The sequence below is a fragment of the Bradysia coprophila genome (genome assembly GCF_014529535.1).
Source record: "Bradysia coprophila strain Holo2 chromosome X unlocalized genomic scaffold, BU_Bcop_v1 contig_20, whole genome shotgun sequence".
Lineage (NCBI taxonomy): Eukaryota > Metazoa > Arthropoda > Insecta > Diptera > Sciaridae > Bradysia > Bradysia coprophila.
Window position 1 is genome coordinate 2,451,562 of NW_023503307.1, and position 24,550 is coordinate 2,476,111.

Consider the following 24,550-nt stretch of genomic DNA (forward strand, 5'->3'; position numbering starts at 1 on the left):
CTCTGTCAGAGAATCTCCGAAAGGTAATACAACGAAATCTTATTCTCATAAAAAAAAAATTACACGCTCCGCTCGCATTGAAAGTATAAAATAGCGTAGCGCTGTGTGAGATACCAAGGATCACGCAAAGGTAAAACGAAGTCTGAGTTTAGGTAATATGGAGTGGATGTTATCACTGAGAAGGAATCCAAAAGAATATCAGGACGACTTCAGTGCATATTGCACAGAGCATTTTTGAATATTTTTGTTTTCAGCATGAACTGTCGTCACGTTATCCCTAAAGTACCTAAATTTTTGTACTATTGCTGTTAGACTTCCAACCACTACCGATTACAACCCCAATAAGTTTTCGATCGGCCTCTCTGTGGACAGGATGACATATGTATCAGTAAACAATATCCGACAAAGCTGAACAAAACCAAATCTTCACTCCCTAACACTTCGGCTACGAACATTACAGACATAATTAAAGATGTAATGGTCAGGCCAGCAAGAATGATGTCAGCGACGGTTAATTAAAACAGCCAAATCAGTTAATCTCATATTGTTTATTCACAAGTGTGTGCGCATCACGGACATTCTTCCGGTTTAATATTTTCACCCCACTTGTTTTGCAAATTACATATCCATATAGAGTACAGCCCTCTTGACTGTTCCGTGGAGGCTGGCCTATGATTCGTCCACAATTATGTAAACGGAACTCGGTTTACAGGATAAATGTGTGAGAATATATTTCACGGTTCCAAAGCCGATCCAAAGCTAATCCAGAACAGATACGATCCAATCAAATCCAAAGGAGAACTATGTAGAAATTGTTGAAGCAAAAAAAATGATGTTCACTTAATCGACATTTTACATCGAACAGTCAAACCGTGACACTTGTCAAATTAGTCAACGAAAAAATAGTCATTTATGTAACGAGACTTAAAAAATGGAAGTTGCAAAATTCGAGATGATTAGTTAATGTAAAGTATAATTGTAACATGAGAATACTGGTGCTGAAAAATGGACTTTTCATTCAAGTCTAGATGATGATAATGATGAAGATCCATTGGGTAGTGGCGTGGAAAATTGTACGTTCGACTTCTATTTTGATGATAGCCCTGGGGGAAACGATGAAGAGGAAAGCTTTGCATCGGATTCGGATTTTCATGACGACAGCTACTCAACGTCGGGTGCGGATACAGAGGCCGAAAATGAGAACCCACTACCTAAAGGTAAGGCTACTCGTCTTTCTATTTCGCGTAGCAGGTGTATATTATGTACAGGAAATTCTTTTTTCGTAAGGTGTACTTTTCCTTATTTCTATAAAGTATTTCTTATGAGAGTAGACTACCCGGTAGTTTCACATTTAGGGTTGATCATTCATATTTCATCTATTTCATAGAATACACCAGCGCCGTGTCTAGCCTAATCAGCCTGGGACCATTTTGACCCTTTTCGTTTGGATTTTCCAGCCTCATTTTTGTCAGCAAATAAGTAAATGATGGATGACACATCTTATTAGTCAGTCAGTAGCTCCTCCGGGTGCACACAAAAAGTACATTTTCAAGCGAGTCGCAAAAGTATTACAAACGGCCGAGAAAGTTACTTCCACGGCTGCAAGTATATCTCGGTATGAGCCGTACCAAAATAGTATATTTTCGGCCGGAAAATCTTTCTGAGAACAATTTAATTTCAATCGGCGTAGAACAGAGTGTGTCGCAAACATTTATTGGTTTCTTTCAGTAAAATGATCTTCTAATTTTACAATAAGTCACAGGCGGATGAAAATGCCATACATAATGACTGCATCTGGTAAGATCCACTTACCACTTATCAACTTGTTCCTTATGTACCCAAAATGTGCACTGAAGATGATGTAAATATAAACATCGAAACCAGGGCCTATTTTTTAGAATATTTTAAAGAATTTCTAGAATTTTAAGAATATTATAGAAAATTTTAGAATTTTTAGAAAATTGTAGAAAATTTTATAAATTTCTAGAAGTTTTAGAAAAATGTAGAAATTTCTAGAATTTTTAGAAAATTTTAGAAAATTCTAGAAAATTTTAGAAATTTCTAGAATATTGAAGAAAATTTCGAGAAAACGTCTGAAAATAAATGGATAATAACGTGGATTATATTTTGCTCGTTATATTTATTGTAATTTGGACGACTTTTTCTTATATACTTAAATGAGAAAGAAATTCACTGATGTACTAAGAGGGAAACTTTCCCAACAAACCAGGGCCTATTTTTTAGAATATTTTAAAGAATTTCTAGAATTTTAAGAATATTATAGAAAATTTTAGAATTTTTAGAAAATTGTAGAAAATTTTAGAAATTTCTAGAAGTTTTAGAAAAATGTAGAAATTTCTAGAATTTTTAGAAAATTTTAGAAAATTCTAGAAAATTTTAGAAATTTCTAGAATATTGAAGAAAATTTCGAGAAAACGTCTGAAAATAAATGGATAATAACGTGGATTATATTTTGCTCGTTATATTTATTGTAATTTGGACGACTTTTTCTTATATACTTAAATGAGAAAGAAATTCATTGAGAAATTAGGAAAAATTATAAAGGCCACTTCAGGGGAACCGCGATCAATGGATTATTTATTGCAGAAAATTTCAATTGCGATACAAAGAGGCAACGCTGCGTGTATTTTGGGGACTTTGGGAACGGATAGAGTAGATGATTTTTATGTTTTGTAACCTTTGATTTTTGAAAAGATCGTTTTTTTACGGGCTGCATCATTGTGAGCAGCCTTTTTTTTCGCATATTTAAATAAAGAGAACTTCATGTTAATCAATAAATGAAATTAAAAAAAAAAAAAAAAAAAAACTTAAATGAAATATTCTTAAAAATCACTTTCATATTCTCGAACAGAATAGAAAGGGTGCTATGCAATGGTAACTACGGTCATAGTCTTGAATTTAACTTTCATGTCGTTTCCAGCCATTGAAATGCCTAAAAACTGAAATAAATAAAATTGGAGAAGGCAAAAACTTCCAAACTAACAGAGATTGCATGCTACCTATCAAGGCTAACGTTTAGTGATTTCATTTGACTTGAAACGGAGATGCTGTTTCAACCTCAGAGTGTGATGGTGGTCACAGTCACAGGACACTGTAGGTCTGCCCATCTTCAGTTGCTTCCATCACACTCGTTCACCCGACATCACTAAACCTTAATTGAACTAGTATTTGAAGTATACTTAAAAAATGTTAGTCTGACGATAAAAATTGGAACATTTTTGGAAAGCTACTATGAAAGTGATCCAAATCGTAACACAACAAACCAGTAGAACAAGCAATCAGCATTTGAATTGCTCTCAAAAATCAAACGGAAAAATCCAGTGACGGAAATCGTGAAAAACATTTTACTGAACGAAATAAGTTTGACTGGAAACATGTAATAAAATTAGTAGAAGTAAACCTCGTAGTGACTGAATATCGGTCATAAGCCACGTTAATCAATGTTGGGAATTATTCGGCAAAGTAATTTCATCATATTATGTTTACGAAGGTTGAATAACAACACATTTTTTGTTCAGGAGTTCACAATCTATTCAAAAATCACCCGATACTTTCTTTAATTAACTTTATTATTCGATCCAAGTGATGATGTTCCGATGTAAAACAGATGCGAAATAGTTATTTATACAACCGAGGGATAAATCCTTTTCTAGGAACTAGATGTGTAGATTATCCGCAGGTCGAGTGTGATAATACACATCGTGTGCCTAAAAAAAGCATTTATCCCTCGGTTGTATAAAACGTTTTTCGCAAAAGAGGCAACGGATGGTCCTACTTTTCGTCACTTGTTGCGAAAAAAGAAAATTATTAAAAATACAGTGATAGGCAGAGAAATTTCAGCAGAAATTTGCTCCAGCTGTTTTCCAGCTGATACAATCGAAACTGTTAATACTTGTTGACATGGTTGAAGCTAACTGCTTCACGCACGAGCGTGATAGTGGTAAAACCATATCAAGACTGCTTCTGACTATTTAATTAAATTTTGAACGTTAAAACAAAAAAATTGTTATTTATATAACAAGATAAAACTTTTATCCCGAGCTATGTAATGGATTTTACATGCTTTTGAAACCTAAAGCAAATTTCTTGTTTTACCTAGTTGTGTAATAAGCCACTTTTGACCCTACGGAAAACAAAAGCATGTCAAACAAATTTTCAAAAAGAACTGGTACCTATCACGGAAAAAAAAATTTATTTTACAAGACAGCTGAATATTATGTTCCGCATAAATGTACATTTTACATACCTCACTAAGTGCATCTAAGATGTACATTGTACTGCTACGTTAACAATTGTACATACTTGTCCCGAATTTGTACAGTATAGCAGTATATTTTTCGTTGTTGTGGAACAGTACTATTGTACTTTTGAACAGTAATATTGTCTGTTGTGCTGTACTATGTAGAAGATAGAAGAGACTGATGCTTTACTCAGCTGAATATTAATGCATTTTAGTTGTAAGTACACATTTGTACTTGTCCCGCCTCAAAAACAAAGTTCAGCTGTGCTGAATATAATATTTTTGGGAGTAATTTAAGACTAATTATCAGTCCATGAAAATTCAAGAAAATTTTAGAATTTCTAGAAAATTCTAGAAAATTTTAGAATTTCTAGAAAATTTTAGAAAATTTTAGAATTTTTAGAAAATTTTAGAAAATTTTAGAATTTTTAGAAAATTTTAGAAATCGTTTTCTAAAAAATAGGCCCTGATCGAAACGTCTGCTGAAAAATAGTATTTTCACTTAAAATAACTGGTCCAATCCGACGAAAATTCCCCGAATCAGCTGATGAATAAGGATCAAGAAGAACACCGAACTCATATTTTTAGTTCTCTCTGAGCAGATCTTGTAAACAGTTCTAGGGATAGAAATGATGTTTTACTCGCATGCGACCTGTTTTGAATTGATGTATACGAGGCGGAACTACCTCTCTTTTGCTCTTTTTGTTTTTTCTGTTTTTCAGAATAAAGAGTGTAATAGTTATTTACATTCGACTTTCATCGAAAACACGACTTTTATTCGAATTCACATATTTAGAAAATGTCAAAATGTTCCCCGCTAACACATAGACAAATTTGTAATCTCTAGGGATTAAATATTGGAAATTGTTCACCTAGAGTTAACAGCGCCGTGTATAAGATACAAATTGATCATATTGTAGTAGACATAGCAAACTGAGAGACTTCTCTCTCATCAAAAACGAGCGCTGTCAAGAATCGTTGTCGTGTTGTTGCAATATTTTTGTGTGTTACATATTTTGTGTTTGTTTGGTGCTTAGTTTCGAAATAAATTGATAATTTTTGGTGTTTTTCGTGATTTTCGATGAAAGGCTAATGTAAAGGCCATTAAATGGCTCGAGCCGTTTTGCGCCTCTTGTAATTTAAAATACTATTAAATCACATGGGTCGAAAAACGATTTTTAAAAATTCGAGGTGTATGTGTGAGCTGAGAGGGTATTGTAACATGAGAATGCGAGTTTGTTCACCGAAGTTTCATACATACCCTCGAGGCTCACACACACACCGAGAATTTAAAAAAAACTTTTTCGACCCGAGTCATTTAATGGCTTTTATCACATACGCGCGATGTTCGGATGTCAAAATTACTTAACTAGAAGTTTAATCCAAAAATTACGCTTCAGTTCTATGTCGTTGTCTCGTTTTCGCTTATGTGATAAAATAGAGTACACACTTGTCACTATCAGTCTCGGCAAGCCTCGACTTCTTCGTGACAAGTGGGTAATATATATTACATTTACAATGATTCAAAGGCGAATGTAAAATTGTATTCATCATATGAAGAGAACACACTCAGACACAGTACGTGTGTCAATTCACGCCGTAAGTGTGCCTTAAATTTGAATTTTAAGTGAACGACTCGATGAAAAAGTTAACCAAAAAATACATTTTCATGTGTCGGGGCCGAAAATGAGGGAGTTTCGAGATTTTTCTCGGGTTTTCGACCCCTTACATGAAAAATTTTTTGAGTGTCTGTTTTGGACGATTGATTTTAGGTACTTTAGGTACTTTAGGTACTCGCGAAATTGCCTAAAAACAATCGTCCAAAACAGATACACAAATAACTATTCACCGCTTCATTGTATAAAAATGACGCTACCTTAGAAAGACCTCCGCACTTTCCATTTTGCATTTCGACCGCACTTACGGCTTGAATTCGTATCCTACGAGAATCATTTTGCATACGTACGTACTTATGCAAAATAAGTCTCTCGGCATATGAATACTGTAATTTCGTGGTTTCTCTCCTTACGATGAAAAGAACTATTGGTATAAGCCGAAATTCAACTTTGATTTGCGATTAAAGGTCAGGTCATGTCAAGCAATTGATGGATGTTCGCACTGGACGTATTAAGAATCTCAGCTTATTGTCATATGCCCTCGCAATTATTTTTTTTGCCAATTATGCCAATTATTGCTTTTCATACAAGATTGATAAATGACGTAACCGTATTCCTGGGTGGACGTTCAATTTCGTGCAACCGCTGAAAGGGTTTCATAAAATTAATTTTAAGTTTTCATTAACGGAAACAATATTGTGACGTACGTTCAGGTACGTCTTTGTCCATCTTGGAATGATGATTACACTTTTTCTGGAATCAGTTTAGGTCAAAAGTGATAATTATTATCTTTAAAATGTTAAGGAAATATATTGATGATCGAAATTAACTTGTTACAGACGGCAAGCATAAAACCAGTATTATTGTCGGGTCTATTACTTCCATCGATGAAAGTATTTTGAATTGGTTGATTTCAGATCTCGTACTTCAATTTTTTTAACATGCATTTTACTATACATATAAATGACCATATCACTCAGAGTTTGTCATTATTTTTGTTGTCGTTATCGATAACAGATGAATAGTCAATCAACGACAAAATAGCCATTTATATAACGAGACTTGAAAAAGTTAAATTGCAAAATTTGAGATGATTAGTTAATCTAGAGAGTATGGACCGAACGGTCACTTTCATTTTTGCCACTAACATAGTTTTTCGTAAAGATGAAGTTGAACGATCCGCATACTAAAATTTTATTGTTACAGTAATTACGATGACAATTTTCACTATTGAGTTTTGCCTCAATTTGTCCGTGTTACATGGACATAGATTAATTCCACTGACCACATTATTAATGTTAGCACCGTCACAACGTTTATGAATACTATACAAGACGCGTAGGTTCCTGATATGTCCCTCATCACTCCAATAATCGATCCGAATATTAACAAAAATATTCCATTCGTGACCATCTGTAAACCGGATGCGGATGCTAAACGTTCAATTGGTACATGGTCTGGTATTATAACGTTCATATAAACGGTTCGAATGCCTCGTCCTATTCCCAGTATTATCATGATGAATATCATTGTGCTGTAGGATGATACCCAGAGAAAAGCTGAAAGTGGAAAATTTAATTGATTGACCCGCTACAGGATGCGTTGCACGAATTCGGTTTACCCATACGAATAACCACCAAAAACACCAAACTGATCATATACATAATTCGAGACGATTGCTCGAAATAGTCTCCAATCCATGGCGAAACGAATCGACTTATTACGTCCGATATAGCCACCGTTGACATCAGACTGGCAACTTCAACGGTACTGAAATCCATTTCGTACAAAATGAACGGTGTTAAAATGGAAAAATTGAATTCGGCAAATATAGCAAATGAGATTCCAAGCAATATGTTGACGTAAGTCTTGTCGCGCAACAGATCCAGATCGAAGAAATGAACGGTCCACCTGCCAACAGCACGCCAAAATGAGGTATGCTGTTTCTCGTTTATCATCTTTTCCATAGCTCTGTAAATTTGAAATAATTTAATTCAACAAACATTGGAACACTTTCAAACCGATTCCAACTGAGCGACCTACATTTTCTCCTGAATAATTTCACTCTTTCTCCTTTCCTCCTCGTCCATTTCTTCTGCTGTCTTATTTTCTTCTTCAACTATCCGACTGAATGAATGCATCAATCGCTTTGACTCATTTCGATCGAGCCCTCGTTGACCAAAGATGTCGACCGCACTACCTAAATTTATGGTATCAATAGATCCAGTTTCGAACCATCTTTTACGTGGCTTGACGAGATGAGCATTGACCGCTCCTTCTACACTTGAGCTTCGAATGTATTTGCTGTTCAATTCTTTCAATGAGTAGCTGTTATGAATGGCACTATCGCAACGATTCACTTGTTTCGTCGACATCTTACGCACAATTGGCATCTGCTCGCAGCCGTATATGCTCTGCATATCTATATCATGATCGATGTAATTATATGACCTATCTACGGGTTCCTCCTCATCTCCAGACGATAAGTCTATGTTATCCGAATGTTTATGTTTATCTGTATAGTAAGATCGGTGTCGATAATTTAGGTCTCATTGTTTTTAGTTCTTAAAAAACTTACGTGAATTTGCATTCGATTCCTTTATACCTATGTAAAACCCTGGCTTTACGAAAACATCGTCTGACTTTTCGTCACTGTCACTACATTCCTTTATTAGAACCTCTTCTTCAGGTTGAACTAGTATTAGCTTCATATGCCATTTAATAGGCTGGAGCATCAGTGCGGCCATTACGGTATGAATAGATATGCCGCCAAGAATCAAAACAGTTCCATTGACACCATAGGTCATTAATAAGTACGTGACCATAGGAGGGAAAAGAATCGGTCCTACGAAATATTTATTATTCCTCGCGAAAATTAAGTCAAAAATGAAAAACAATACCAATACCAGCTACTGACATTGCAATACCAGTAGCTTTATTCCTCTTTTCTAGAAAGTATGTACTTATAGCAAGTTGAAACGATGATAACGATAATCCGAATCCAGCAGCTAAAGTTTCATGAATTTTTTTTTGCATTAATTTACCGTTAATTAATCGTTTAATTCAAACTGTTTTTACCAGTCAGAAGTCCGTATGTGAAAACGAAACTAATAAAATTACTCGAGCACGAACATAGTATAATACCAAGCGCAAATGCTGCACCAGACACAATTCCAATCTTTCGATATCCAAAATTTCGTTGCAGTGCACCGTTAATTAAGCCCATCGACATACTGAAGGCTGAATTAATATTAATTACAAGTGAAATGTCACTGGCTGATAAGTTCATGGCTGTAAGTTTGTCTTTGAAGATCAGACCAAAATTCGTGATAGCAGGCACAAGAATTCCCTAAAATAAATTTATTTCCGTTAAACTTGAGGTGTAAAAGTTAGCTTTGGTTAATAAGATGAATTGCAAGAATGTATTTTTATCAAACTTATCCCGTGAATTTACTTAGGCGGATACAAGACGACATAGTGATACAACACGCAGTTAGTGGCACCATTCGTATCCACAACCAAATTTGATTCAACATTATAAAACTTAGTTTCCCGGTCTATTCGTTCAAATAATCTACTATTTTCATGTCTTGATCCAACGCACTCCAAGCAAAAGTGGTACTCTAAATAGGGTACTGAAACTTGACAGTGCCCCATACAAAATTTTACACTGTAAAAAGAGTGGGGATAAAATTTCATACAAAATAGTACTCTATTTGGCAGCTGTCATTAATAGCACTTTTGCTTGAAGTGCGTTGCTTGATCATAAATTTCGGAACTTTTCTCGTAATTTAGGCCCTCAACATGAAAATTTGTATACGTATCTGTTGTGGACGTTTTACTTTAGACACTTTCACTCCATTCGGGTTACAACTCGCGAAATTGCGTTAAATATACATCACAGATACCTAAATAACTATGATCATCAGAAAAGTTAGACATTACGAAGAATAGTTATTTACGTCACAAGAAAATTTGAGTACCAGAAAATTTCAATTTGACGCACAGCCTGGGACAGTCAAAAAAGTGCATTTTTATTCTATACGTGTTTCATCGATTTCAGCTGTTTTGCCATTGTAATTTGTATTGTGCTAAATTCAAGGACATTTAAAACAGCTGAAATCGATAAACACGAAAATCATAAAAATACACTTTTTTGACTGTCCTTGGCTGTATTACGTTTTTCATGAAAATTTTCAAATTTCAATTTGATTTCTCATAGGTAAAGTATCGCGGTTCGACATGTCAAAAACAGTTCGTTTTCCGACACTTCGTGTTGAGCATCTTTCGTATGTGATTTAATTTCAAAATTCATCGAAAGTTGATATTCTTTGAATTTTGCATGGAAAGCTGATTTTCGATGAAAATAAGCGATTTAAGTGAGTTTTCAGCCTATAAAACACAATAGTAAATGTTTTTGAGCCTAAACAAAGTGATAACAAGCATTTTCCACACCAATTTGTGATTTTCATATTTTGTTTTGAAACCTCTAACAACTTGACGTGTCGAACCGCGATTTTTGCCATACTGTCGAACCGCGATCCAAAATGTCGAAGCCGGAATTCGATTAAAACCTTAATAATTAACTGAAATTAACATTAAAATTAACATAATTGCGCTAGTTTCGTAGAAAATTAATTGTTCCCATAGTCTAAAACAATTTCCGCATACATATCTTCCTAAAAACGGAAACAATCGAGTTGAAACTCAGATTTTCAAAATTCTTGTCGAAGCGCGATACTTTACCTACTTTCATTCTTCATTTGCAAAAATTTCTCTATTTAATTTTGGCCAACAACTCTCGAACGTCAAATATAAGCCTTCACAAAACTTATTTTTCCTGATTCCGATTTGGAAAGCAAGCCTTTGCCAATTCTGCGTATGAAATTCATTTACTGGTTGTAACATATCGGCTGCTCAAACCTTTTCCCAACTTGCTCAGGAGAGACATTTAATTCTTAGGTCATAAGTATGAGCTCCTCTGTAGCATTAGCATATCAAAAAAAAGTATTTTTCATACCTAGGACCCGACTTCGTCGCACTTTTTCTCCGTCCAATATGAAAAATACTATTCGTACCACGGACTAAAAGTCTTTTTTAGCGTATTCGATTCCAGACCTCGCCTTCGGCTCTGTCTGGAAACCTCTCACACGCTAAAAAAGACTTTTAGTCCTGGGTACGAATTTCGTACTACGAAATGTACTATTCTTGCACGATATGTTCGGGAAAGACATTTCATAATATATAAAATCATGGTAAAATATGTCGTATTTCAGTTGTCCGGTGCACAAAAAAACTTTTCTCAACTCAGTGACGAAAAGTGAAACTTTCGTTGGCTTTTTGAGAAAAACGTTGTGTACTACATATGCAACTTGGTGATAAATGTTTTTCTATCAATCGGTGGCATAAATCATTATTTAGGAGCGGATCATAACCATAAACTTGCGTTTTGGTTGTTACTTTTTTACTATTTTATCACAATGATCTATTAGAAAAACATTATTGGTGGAAAATATCAAAAAAAAAAGTTTTTTTTCTCTTTCACATTTTTCTTTTTGATATTGATAAAAGGTACACACAACGTTTCTGAATGTTATTCAAACGGGATTAACCTATAAGCCCTATGTCGCCGTATGGAATTATGATTAAAAAAATGAAGCGTGCAATTTCTTTGTTATTTAGTTACAATTTTCTTACATAAGAAATGGCGAATGCTGCTACTATGGCCCATCCATACCCACCATCCGGTGGCACTTTCTTGATTCTTTGAGAACACTTCGATACATTGACTGCCATTTGGTATTCTTTCTTTATTCTTGAAGAAAATATGAATAAAACGAAACGCACTGGTCAGGAAGAATAAGTCACATAATTGTAGCGATTTTTCAACGACAACACTATCATGGATTGATTTATTTCACAAAAAATTTCCAATTTCTCAACTTATTCACATTTAACTTAGAGGTGAAACACTGTGTTGTAGAATGAACACTAATTGATGTCACTTGATAGAATTTCCAGTAACGCGGCTCTTCTATTCGTTAATGAATCAGAATTTCGTACGTTTTTTTGTTGTTGTTGATAATTTAAAATTGATAAAAAAAATAGATTTTGTGATAGTGATTGCTTTTGCATCAAATGTTTGAACCGTTCAGTGTTCGTCTTTTGTGATTGAATTTGGTTCAATTTAGTTAGGAATGTAAATAATTAGCATATTGGTGTTGTCATTATTCTTTCACGTGTGGATTCCTTATATAATTATCGAACGTTTCTTTATCTGAACAGATTCAATGTATTGATTTAACATCTTCTACTTCAATAGTTCGTAACATTCAAACGTCATCAAGATCCTGATCGTTGTTAACCATTTACGTTCATCTGTTATCTACAGCGCCGACATAACCTAAGCAATTAGCTCTGACTAATGTGCACTTACATTTACAATTTCTTATTAAAACTAATGAAGTAGAAGATCTTGTGTTGACTATTTGAAACGTAAATCAGATCAAACCGTGTACAGTCGGCGACTCTGTAAAAAATATTTTTTCATCAAAAATTGCACATGCATGAAATTCTTTGAGTAGCGATACTGAGCATCAAATTTTTATTCCAAAACCACATTCATCGAAACACTACCCTTGCATTTTTGGTATTATTGGAAAGCTAAGACCAGTATCATATGGGAAAAACAGTTTTTTTTATTTTTCTGTTGCTTTTCGGATGCATGGGAACCGTTAGAAGTTCGCCGAAATTATCCATTTTTTACCCATACTTTCAACTGCTAATGACACCCCACACGACCTTCTATGTTTCGTGGCCTTTGAGAAATTTCCATAAGAAAAGTGCATGTTTTAGGTTTTTAGTCACCTCTCACTAGCCACACAAGCTTGGACGATTTTTTTTTAAAGTGGTTTTGGCTTCTAGGGAGCAATATACCTATCTAGGTACATATAAAAAAATCCACTAGAAAATGCGTCCGATTTGGGCAGGCTATTTTTCAAAAGAATCCCTCCTAACCATTCCTGTAACTATTCCTTTTTCCCGGTATCTTACATAAATAAATTGGAAGATAAAGTCAACAGTCGTAGGAGTTAAAGAAATTAAGATTGAATTGAAACCATGTAGTAACAGTACACGACAGAGTAAAGTTAACCAGGCAGGAGCGATGATTTGACCAGGGACCTGAATGATCCTAGTAGCCCTATATTTTTTGCGCTCCTGCATGGTTTATTTTACTCTGCCGTGAACAAGAGCATGAAGAAAATTGGATGTCATGTCGTAGTGTTTTTGGGACTAAGCCTAACATGCCCATTTTACTTCTATATACCCATTGAAGGGTACAATCTGAAGTGAATCATAAGGAGGTTAATCACTAAGGAACTGTTCTCCCACTTCCATTGAAAACCAAAATCTAAGCGGAGAAGGTAAGGATTCCCTTTGGTGAGGGTAAGGATTCACTTCTGGTCAGCAACCGGGATATCAAAGCAAGATTGACTTAGACTTCATTGGTAATTTAAACAAACAGGACAGGACGTAGCCTTCATTGGTGACCGAAACAAAAGCAACAGAAATGCAACAGATTGCGGTAGACTTCTTTTTTGATTGAAAAACTCAGCCGTTGCGGTAGATTTTACACTTGATCGTTGCGGTAGACCTTACATTCGATACAAAATTTCAGTGAAGACTTCATTTTTGATTATAAAATTCAGTGTAGACCAGACGTTGCGTCCTTAACCAGGACGTTTGGGATCACTGAAAACACCCACCTGAAATGCATACAGATACATTTCTTTTCTAAAAAAGAAGCCAGAAAAAATGATGAAAAAGTGACGAATGAAGAATGAACAAACAGAGAAATCAATTCTCTTCCCTCCCACAGGTCACGTTAAGTGAATCACGAGACTGTATCGCTGTTTCGACCTCAGGTGTTGACATCGGTCGCTGGCCAGAGTGGTCTGGCCATCCTCAGTTGCTATGTCAACACCCTTCACAAGACAGCTGCTGATTCGTAACTTTGAACAAGTAGAGTACGAATTTTGCGTTGAAACAATTGGTCATCAGGCGATGGAATGCGGAAAAATTGGAAAATGCACTTTAGAAAAACCCGACAAAAACAGCACGCACCAGCAAGATAAAACAGAACAAAATCAAAGCAGAAATTAAACAAATAAACAAACAAAATGACATCATCGCTTGTACGTGCAATTTTTTTTTATACAATAAGCTTCTGGTACAGACCGCGAATAATCCGCTTCCGTTTCCGTTCGACTGAGTAATTTGAGACGTTCCGATTGACCGAGTAACTCGTGCCGTTCCGATTGACCGAACAATTCGCCTCGTTCTGTATTCCGCCAGCTAAATTGCTTCTTTCAGGCGGCAGCAACTAAAGTTGTCCATTGTCAAAAGTGTAGCTAACAAGAACGAGAATAACGCCGATTTACACACAAAAATTGACCTAAAATTGAAGCTAAATGAATTAAGTTTGAATCTGTTACTTATTTATTTTTATTATAAAATGCGAAAAAAGGCTGCTCACTAAGGCGCAGTCAGTAAGTTTTCCCTCTCAATTATAGATCTCTTCGTTTCGTGAAACTGATGACGGAAACGTGAGGAATGGTGGGGAAAAGTGTGCAAACTAATCGAAACCAACTTCACAATTTCACATAGTAATGAATAAGTGAGTGCGTCCAATTCTTTGAAATGAATGCAAATGAACTAAATACGGGGAATTTTCTTCGAAGCAAAGTTGGTTATCATCAATGAAAGTGTAAAACAGGTATGGTCTATTGTCCGCCCGGAGGACATAAAAATTTGATTTTCGTACTTAAACGCAGTCATTTTCATATTATTTTGACATAAAATGTGAGTGCGTTTAAGACGAATTCGCCGATCGACCATACCTGTTCTAGACTTTCATTGGTTATCATTAGTTTGCACACAAAACCGAACCGTCGATCGTCACGCCAGCGGTCATTTTAGTGATCTATAGGAGAATGGAGTTTAGAAACTAAGGGTAAAATCTATTACAATTTAGTACTTTTCTTCATCAAAAGCAAAGTATATAAACACTGATACCTTCAGTGTTTATATACTTTGATCAAAAGTCTGTTGTCACTGAATTATTTTTTCATAAACAAACTTCACTGCAGTGACATTTCATGGGAATGAATCAATGTGAAGTTGTTGCACGAAAAAATAGTACAGTGAGAATGAAGTACTTTAAAAAAAATGTGGCGCCTCTACAGGCCAACCGACTAGGCGACTAAAAAATTAAAAATCGAAGAACCCATTCATCCCTTTGAAGTATGACATTTTTGTTTGCATAAAAAAAGTTTATTTTGTTTATATTTTTGAGTCTTGTGGTGTATGAAACAAAATATGAATATTCTAAAAGTGACCATGCTACTGCTACTCTTACCTGCATCGAATCAGCAAATTCCGGTTTCAGAAGAAAATTCGCATTGTGGTCAGTATGGTTTTCGGTGTGTGGATTCGGAATCATTTCAAATATGCTCTTATGTCGATCTGGATGGACAAACCGAAGCTCCAGAAATAGTTCGAAAATGTTTGGATCACAATGTTTGTGATGAGGATAACCCAGCATACTGTACCCCATTAGATCGAATAGAAAATGGTATTACTCCCACACCGGTAGAAAAATCGGAAAAGAAAGTTTTCAGTAAACGAAGTCATGGTGGCACTTTTTCACAAAAAGCGTTCGGTTCAGTAAGTAACAATATGGATGAGCATAGAGATCTGAACTTACGAAGTAATGATGATGACAATCCATTCGGCTTTAATAACGACGACATCGAAACAACCACAGTCGCAACAGATAGTGATGATTATCCAATATTTAAGAATCAGCAGTTTGAGTGTGAGACATTCGGATATTTTGCAGGTATTTTAAACGAACCATCGCACTTCAAGCATGAGTGGTACTCTAAATAGGGTACTGAAACTTGACAGTGTGTCACACAAATGTAATACCCTGTCAAATCATTTTTATGTAAAATGGAGTACTGACCACTATAATCACTTTTGCTAGAATTGCGTTGGTTGAACACAAGAAAAGCTTAAAAATTGTTGAAACGGGAAATGTACTTTTCAGACATTTACAACGCATCGATGTTTTGGCACTGCGATCACCAATTGAAAGGGAAAGGATATATTGTACGGCATATGTTATGTTCACCTGGTAGGGTATTTAATCCAGTTCACAAAGAGTGTGTGATGATTGGCACAACCAGAAACACAAGAAATAATCTCGATCATGTAAAATCATACCAATCAGAGGATACGTTCAAGAAAAAACGACGACCTTTCACCCACATCGAGCTGGATATGAAGTTAAACCGCAAATTTTCTTGTCGACATCGTTTACCAGGAAAGTATTCCGATAAAACCAATTGCCGACTGTACCACTACTGTCTACCAAGAACTTATGCTCCCTTCAACGAACTAACATTTCTCTGTCCGTCTCATCTTGCTTACGATAACGATAGAGAAACATGCAATCGCATATCGTTCGAAAGATGCATGGCCAGACTCCATCCACATGAATATAAAATCTTGTACATCGAAGTTGATGCTATTGTGCTGCAGAAACAAAAATGTAAAGTTGATTTGCGTCGACATAGCCCCGATTGCTCCGAATATCACCTGTGCTACAATGACGAGGTGGTGCATTTGAAATGCCCAGATTCGTATCGTTTTGATGAAAATTTATTAACATGCCAGCCGCAACACCTTGTTTCTTGTGACTACTAGCAGAATATCAATGAGAAAGGCACAAGTAAATTTTTAAGTGGAGTTATCGCGAGAGAAAGAGAGTGAGAGTGTAAGTTCGCCAATATGTGTTTTTCTTCTATGGTTGTAAGTTGAGGTCTTAATTGTGAGCATCGTATAACAATACAGAAAAAAGATATTTTTGTATTTTACTTTTATGACCGCCATAGACATTACTTAAAATTACGGTACGCATTTTGTACGTAAATATTTTGTTTTTAGAAAATTACCAATTTTTGTGAGAAAGTTATAACAATTTGGTGTTTGTTTTCTCCATTTATTATTACGATTTTTTCCTTCTCTTTTCATTTCGTTAATAAAATCATCTGTTAATTGCATACTTTACTCGAAAATTTGCTTTTAGAATTCAAACATTAAAATGCGAAACGCAAATGTTTACAAAATAAACTTAAATATCCGCTGAGACAGCATTGGACACAGTCCAACTAAATGTGTGAAATATATAAATTGTTACACCAGATTTTCCCCATCGATCTTGTGTCGTTTGCGCATACAACAATGTACTGTTTGAATAGCATCACTCTCATGTGTGTATGCTGGGATATGGCGAAATGTACTATCATGGGAAATTTGTTGTTCTAGTGGTATTTTATTTACTTACTTTACTTTGAGCTAAGGTTTTCCAATTCCCACACCCCTGCCTGGACTGCATCGGAATAGCATTTAGGTATGGTGCACTGTTTTAACTCATGCAAGGTAGACTCCCAGTCCACCTGAATCGTTGAACTCGTACCATTGTCACCGAAGTTCCTTGAAGGTTCAAAATTGCATCTCCGCCTTCATTCCTCTCCCTCTCTCATTACTCCATATATGGCACAAAGTACCTTACAATCGAAGGTTAAGAGTACCTGCGAGTACCTGGTTAAGAGAGATGCGGTATACTACTCGTAGTCATATTATCAGCAAGAAATCTTCAAGTCTTTATCCCGGGAATTTTTCCTTTACAGTATTAGTTGTCTGAATAAGGCTGCATGTACGAAGACAAGTTACACACTAACTTTTTATCCATTTTTGGGCGGAGAATTTCACAATCCAAACAAATCAAACCCAACTGCTAGGTTTATTAGCTAATAGAAATTAGACAAAAACTCTGACTAACGAAGAGTAAAGTGTACTTTACCGCCCGCTTATAATATTATAGTACCTATTGGAAGCTGTAATAGTATGTTGTGTTACAAGTATTGTAATGTTGATTTTTTCAGCACTAGACCCAAGTTTTCCTTACGAGCGAGTAAGGAAAATTGGGTCGTGTGCTGAAAAAATCAACATTACAATACGTGTAACACATCATGCTTTGTGCCAACCGAGAATCGAAATAGACGAGAGCACAAAAAATCATAATTTTCATTGTAAACAATCACTCTTCAAATTTGATCGATCACATTGCTTTGCATTTTCTCAAACGAATGCTGTAACAACTCATACAAATTCCATATCAACACTGCTTTGAGTGTGGTAATATCACATCAAACGGGTGCTGAAATAAGTCACTTTACAACACTAAAATGAGTAAGCAAACTCACTAGTGTGTTTTTTGATCAACAAGTACATGTCCGAGCTGAAGGCAAGGTATACATATACTTGCCTTCGGCTCGGACATATACTTGTCCAAACAACAGTTACCGAAGCAAGTTGCAAGTTGCTCAAAAACACGCGAGTGAGTTTAAGAGTATTACAAAGCTGTTTCCGAATTAATGAATTACCAGCATCCAATGTATACGGGCTTACTACCTGTCACATGCGGAATTTGGAAGTCACAAAGGAATTCACGTAAAATGAAACGAAGATATTTTTCATGTAATCGATCGTTTTTGCAAACTATAACCTTCGCATGGTACAGGCAATAAAAAATTTACTCAGCGATGATATCTGTCTAATAAGGTCGTTTGTTAAAGCAAATGCAGTAGAAGATTTTTCTATGTATCTGTTACGTAAAACAAAGGAATACCTCATCAGACTCGATAGTTATAGTGATCATATATTCGCTTATCAGGGTTAATTACAACAAGAGAAAAGGAATTTAGGAACAGAGTCTTTTGGTATATGTCCAATTCAAAATGATATATCAACCATGCAGACCTCAAACCGATTTCGCTAATTATACAAAAAGTACGGAATATTTTTTTATATCCGTTGTTTGCTAACAGACATTTTCGTTACCGCGCTAACAAGTTCATTTCAATCAAACTTTTCCGCAAACGATGAGCTGTTTCATTATAATTCTTTAAAAAAAAAAATTAACTTACTGGCTAATGCATGTAATTAAAATTAAATTGTTATTGAATACTGTGTAATACGCACCAGAAATCTCATAGGTCGTCGTTCAGCTATGCAGAACTAATTACACTTTTATAGCAATGGTACTTAATAAAGTTCGTCCATTATGTCTGGTGATTTTGTTTGTAAACATTACATGCTTCGTGATGTATAATAAGTCGCAATGAGAGTATCCAAGTGGCAATTAAATCTTATCCATATTCTCCGTGGTCGTCGAGCAGATAGATAGATACATATAATTAAACTAAAATTTAAAATTTATATTAAAGGTGTGCGTATTTGACTTGCTGCTGTTCAAATTAATTTATTCTTGATCGTCTTGTACGCGATATGGAAACAGAAACTAATAATGAAAAGTGTAAAAGAAAGGAAAATGAAAAATAAAACTAGCGGGATATGAACTTTGGTACTTTATGGAATCGCTGAACGGCAAGCTTTTTCTTCTAAGCCTATAATTTAACCTTAAAGACACAACATTGACCTTCGTTTTCACAAAGCGAAGAGTTTGACCATATTAACTACTCTTCAAAGCGAATGTCAATACTACCTTTGAATAATTTTGAACGTTGTAAGCTCTAATATTGTTCCATATTTTTGATTTCTCTATAAGTGTAAATTTTCACGGAATATGCCAACAACTATAAAGCAATGCGGCTGTTATCATTGATGACAAACGAATGAGACGAAAGTTCTCGCATATAAATAATCTGTAACATAAAAATACGTATATTCCATTGTGAGCAATAAGTTAATTATTTCGTTGAAGATGTGTAACGAATGTAACTTTTTTCACACATTGCTTTTTCAATTTCATTTTAATTTGTAAATAATGATACAGAAAATCAACATTCAATCGAGACACTTTGGCTTATATTTCCTGCTATTTCTATGTAATTTTTACCACAGATTTCTATCCCAAATTTGATTTTTCACCGTTCTTATTAGGAATCTTTTAGTGTTTTAGACGAGGGGCAGATAATTGCAAATTTCGTTGACAAAGGATTTTCAAAACGAAAATCCTCTGAGGACTTTCAATGATTTTCTGAGTATTTTCGTTGCCATTTGCTGGATTTATAAGGATTTTCTTTGTAAGCTTTTAAGGGTTTTCTTTAGTTTTTTGAGAATTTTCTTCGATTTTGAGGATTTTCTGATGAATTGGTTTTCAATGGATTTTGTAAGGACTGGCAAAGGACTTTCTATGACGGTCTCAGATGTATATTTATTCAAAGCGAAAAAAAGACTGCTCGCATACGGCGCAGTCAGTAAAAAAACGAAATATTACAATAATAAAAATAATCTGCTCTATTACTTCCTAAAGTTCCAAGAATACATGCCGCATTGCCTCTTTGTACAGCAATAGAAATTTTCTACAACAGACAATCTTTGGAACGTGGCTTCCCTGATGCTCTCTTCATTAATGATCCCAACTTGTCAATAAATTTCTTTGTTTCTGGTCACATGCAACCTAATGATTCAAATACAAGGGGGAGTAAATAAATAGTTTTCCTTAAGACGCATATAATGATTATGCTTAAATCTCTCCGTTTTATCTGCAGTAGACCCTGCTTTCTTAGAAGATTCACCGGTGTATGAAGGAGCCAAAGTATCACGTTTTGTTACATTCCATAAAAGTGATTTTCAATGACTCCACGGAATTGTTGTCATACCATCAGGTCTTTTACCGTCGTTCTAGAGACGATACCAGATGGTTGCAAAATATTTGGAAATCCTGCTAAAGTCCATCACAGTATGTTCGAACTCACACGTAAAAGGAAAACTCTTATTGCTAAAGTCCAACAGAGTATGTTCGAACTCATTCGTAAAAGGAAGAATCTAATTGCTAAAGTCCATCAGACTATTTTCGTTCCGATTCGTAAAAGGAAGAATCTAATTGCTAAAGTCCAACAGAGTATGTTCGAACTCATTCGTAAAAGTAAGAATCTAATTGCTAAAGTTCATCAGACGATTTTCGTTCCGATTCGTAAAAGGAAGAATCTAATTGCTAACGTCCATCAGACTATTTTCGTTCCGATTCGTAAAAGGAAGAATCTAATGCTAAAGTCCAACAGAGTATGTTCGCTACTAGTAAAATGGTAACTTTTTTCTTTATTTTTCCATAACAAAAGCGTGATTTACGTTGGAGTAAACCCGGGTGCAAATAGTCACTTCGTTCATAATATCGAAATTTGTCGAAAATCGGGTATCAGTAGATGGCAAAAAAACACGCATTTTCGAGGATCAGTAGCTGTTGCACCAGGAGTCAGCATAAGATCGATTTTTTTTTTCTTGAAAGCTTCTCGATACACGTGAGATAAAATAGATATAATAGTTGTTGATGCAAAAATTATTCTGGTCACCACTCTGGTGTTTCAACGTCTTTGAACTGCTTATTTTCCCACACTTCCTGTTTTCTCGCACCTCCCTAATCTCGTCATCGTTTATTCGGGTTTCCCGCACCTCTGAGACGAAACAGTTGATGATTATTCGGTCGCTGCTTCGATTGTATTTGCAAAACAATTTGATGGCTTTCTTGCAACTTATTTTCTATTTAAAAAAAAGAGTGATGTCATTGGACCGCGCGACCGATGTTACAATTTTACATCTAACTAGCTCAAAGTGAGTGCGTCCAACACATAAAATTCCACGTTTGTCTTCTACATATCGGATGTATCTCTCTATATGCTCAGGCAGTCCAATTCGACGTGTTACAAACGTATGCGTAAACCTATTAGATCGCAGTACTTCGTACGGGTCTAAAAACGTCGCATTAATACACTGATCGTGTCCGAGCGCAGCCGATTAATTACACATACATCTTGATCTCGGCTTTAGTTCATCGTAACAAGTTCGTGTGTTAAGGACGCATCGGTTGTGTGGCAAATAAAAACAGAATAATTTATTGAAAATGCAACTTTTGCTTCGTCGAATTATTTTAGTGCTGCAGTGTAAAATAAAGAAATAAGTTTTTAAGACCTTGATGTCGTGGCAAATAGTGTAGATTTTCTGTGTAGACGTGAAGGCAAATGCGAATGACCTTGATGTTGATGTCGTGTCATGTGTCACGGTGGGGCTGAACGAATTTTAAATAAACGTGTAAGTTTCCAACCAGTTTTTTTTTATAAGTGAGTTGGGGGAGGGAAGTGCTATTCAAGTAAACAAGTTTTAGAAAAATCCCCAGAGCTGTTTCTGAGAACCAGCAACAGCGTCAGCCAGGGCTTGTGCAACAGTAAGGACTGAAGATTTGCATTGGAATTGGTAGAGGGACAAATTCTAAGATTTGCAGTGTAAAAATTATTGCTCTCGATAATTTCTTCATGGAGCAATAACAGCTGAAAGGCAAAATTTCACCATGTTGAAAGACAGATATCTCATTAACGAAGCAACCGCAGAAGCCTGTAAATAGTGATCCCAGACTAGTTTTGCAAGCACTTTCGAATAGCAAACAAATTATTTTTGAATCGAAGTTTTCTGTTACGTTTTCAGAAATTGCACTTTTAAGCTACCCTCGGTGAACTTTGGCCGCTTTTGTATCTTACTGGTATCAGTATTTCACATCAATGTGGTAGCTCATGTGATAGCCTGTAGTCTCAGCTTTACAACGATACCAAACATGTCATGCTTGAACATGTACAAGAAATATTGATGAAAGAGTTTTGCATCGATGTCATTCTACTCGCAAAAATAGAGCTATCTAGTGAAATTATCTATTTTTATGAACAATAAACAAACATTTTAATCTAGAAATGAATTTAAATGATCGATAGACATAAAAAAGACATTTACTTGTAATATCGTCTTGAAAATAAATACTTTTATTTAGATAGCTCTAGATTTGCAAGTAGAACGACCTCGATGAAAAACTCTTTCATCAATATTTCTTGTACATGATCAAGCATGGCATATTTGGTATCGTTGTAAAGCTGAGACTACAGGCTATCACATGAACTACCACATTGATGTGAAATACTGATACCAGTAAGGTACAAAAGCGGCCAAAGTTCACCGAGGGTAGCTTAAAAGTGCAATTTCTGAAAACGTAACAGAAAACTTCGATTCAAAAATAATTTGTTTGCTATTCGAAAGTGCTTGCAAAACTAGTCTGGGATCACTATTTACAGGCTTCTGCGGTTGCTTCGTTAATGAGATATCTGTCTTTCAACATGGTGAAATTTTGCCTTTCAGCTGTTATTGCTCCATGAAGAAATTATCGAGAGCAATAATTTTTACACTGCAAATCTTAGAATTTGTCCCTCTACCAATTCCAATGCAAATCTTCAGTCCTTACTGTTGCACAAGCCCTGGCTGACGCTGTTGCTGGTTCTCAGAAACAGCTCTGGGGATTTTTCTAAAACTTGTTTACTTGAATAGCACTTCCCTCCCCCAACTCACTTATAAAAAAAAACTGGTTGGAAACTTACACGTTTATTTAAAATTCGTTCAGCCCCACCGTGGTGTCATATAAAATATAAAATATCAAATTATTGTGCCGTGTAATTTGTGAAGTGAAAAAAAAAGAAACTCGCGGTGTGTCACTTGCCGTCACTCGCGGTGAGTGACAAACCATGAAAGACTGACAAACGGTTTGGATACTATCAATGAAAGGATGAGTCCTTTTCGTTTCTAAAAATGTTTTGATTCAAAACGCAGCATAATTGTTGACTTCAGTCAAAGCACCTAGCAGGGTAATAGAAAAAAATAAAGTAGTACTTTAATCGAAGTATGCGAATATTTCCATACCTTTTTTTTCATAATGTCATTGCAAAATTACCATTAAGGCTGCTAATGGTATTATTGGTATAAAAATCTACTCTATTTGACGTGTAAAAACCTCTATTACCCTGCTAGGTGCTTTGCTTCAGTGCAACGCAAAATTGACAGCATGTACAAACGTTTCTAGCTTAACGTAAAATTACTCGCCTGTTTTCGGGCGGTGCGGGCTATATTTAAAATCACTATCACAAAGAGGTTTTATCGCGGCTGATGTTCAGCGTAAATCTAAAACTCAAATTTTGTATCACGCACTGCGGACGCAAAGATAGTCATTTACATCACCAGGACTAAAGTATTATTATTCTTAGCTACACTACACATCCATTTCCTAAATAAGAATTAGTCGCTCGGTTGTGTAAATGACTGTCTGTTTATTGTTTATTTTATTCATCACAGAAAACTAGGTCCCACCTTTTGGGCGGGTCCGGTCCCTTGACTGATAATTTTTCCAATATAATTAATCAATTAAAGTGAAAGCAAAACAAAATTATCGAGCCTCATTTTTGTCAACTGAATTTCAATTGTCAAAAAGCAGACTAGATCATTTCATTTTGCTTTTACCTTATATTACAGAATATTATAATCAAGGTTCTGAAAGAATTTTGTTTTTGTGTGTCACCGCCTTCGTGATCAACTCAGGGTTGTCTTAACCTGGTTCTTTCAGGTTTGATTATCTTATTTTATTTTAACTGATTTTTTCATCTGGGTGAGAATGGACAATTCCTGAAGTCCAAGCCCTTTTGTCACGGTATGGATGTAATAATCTAACACAATTCTCAATTTGATACATTTACTTCTACAAAAATGAAATGTTGTC

At 35.4% G+C, this 24,550-nt stretch overlaps 2 protein-coding genes and 1 long non-coding RNA gene across 3 annotated transcripts; 2 read left to right on the forward strand and 1 right to left on the reverse strand.

Annotated features, from left to right (window-relative positions):
* Window positions 1-7,040: 7,040 nt before the first annotated feature.
* On the reverse strand, window positions 7,041-11,930 carry LOC119068858 (monocarboxylate transporter 13-like). Its single transcript, XM_037172693.1, has 7 exons — window positions 11,575-11,930; window positions 8,956-9,226; window positions 8,778-8,885; window positions 8,456-8,722; window positions 7,921-8,392; window positions 7,499-7,848; window positions 7,041-7,436 (listed from the first exon to the last, which is right to left on the reverse strand). The coding sequence occupies exons 1-7, from the start codon at window positions 11,671-11,673 to the stop codon at window positions 7,120-7,122; spliced, it is 1,884 nt and encodes a 627-aa protein (XP_037028588.1). The 5' UTR covers window positions 11,674-11,930; the 3' UTR covers window positions 7,041-7,119.
* Window positions 11,198-23,383, forward strand: LOC119068903. Its single transcript, XR_005086245.1, has 3 exons — window positions 11,198-11,208; window positions 12,163-12,169; window positions 22,940-23,383. It is a non-coding gene; the product is annotated as an uncharacterized LOC119068903 (long non-coding RNA).
* On the forward strand, window positions 15,180-17,005 carry LOC119068872. Its single transcript, XM_037172711.1, has 2 exons — window positions 15,180-15,778; window positions 15,989-17,005. Exons 1-2 carry the CDS (start codon window positions 15,244-15,246, stop codon window positions 16,645-16,647), a joined length of 1,194 nt encoding a protein of 397 aa, XP_037028606.1. The 5' UTR covers window positions 15,180-15,243; the 3' UTR covers window positions 16,648-17,005.
* Window positions 23,384-24,550: the final 1,167 nt, after the last annotated feature.

What these genes read in the sequence shown, in the direction of transcription:
- LOC119068858 (XM_037172693.1), bottom strand. Translation starts at nt 11,673, where the DNA reads ATGGCAGTCAATGTATCGAAGTGTTCTCAAAGAATCAAGAAAGTGCCA. An exon ending in CAGCATTCGCCATTTCTTAT is followed by an intron (nt 9,227 to 11,574) that starts GTAAGAAAATTG and finishes AATTTATTTTAG; the next exon opens with GGAATTCTTGTGCCTGCTAT. An exon ending in GAAATTATTCAGGAGAAAAT is followed by an intron (nt 7,849 to 7,920) that starts GTAGGTCGCTCA and finishes TCAAATTTACAG; the next exon opens with AGCTATGGAAAAGATGATAA.
- LOC119068872 (XM_037172711.1), top strand. Translation starts at nt 15,244, where the DNA reads ATGAAACAAAATATGAATATTCTAAAAGTGACCATGCTACTGCTACTC. An exon ending in GACATTCGGATATTTTGCAG is followed by an intron (nt 15,779 to 15,988) that starts GTATTTTAAACG and finishes TGTACTTTTCAG; the next exon opens with ACATTTACAACGCATCGATG.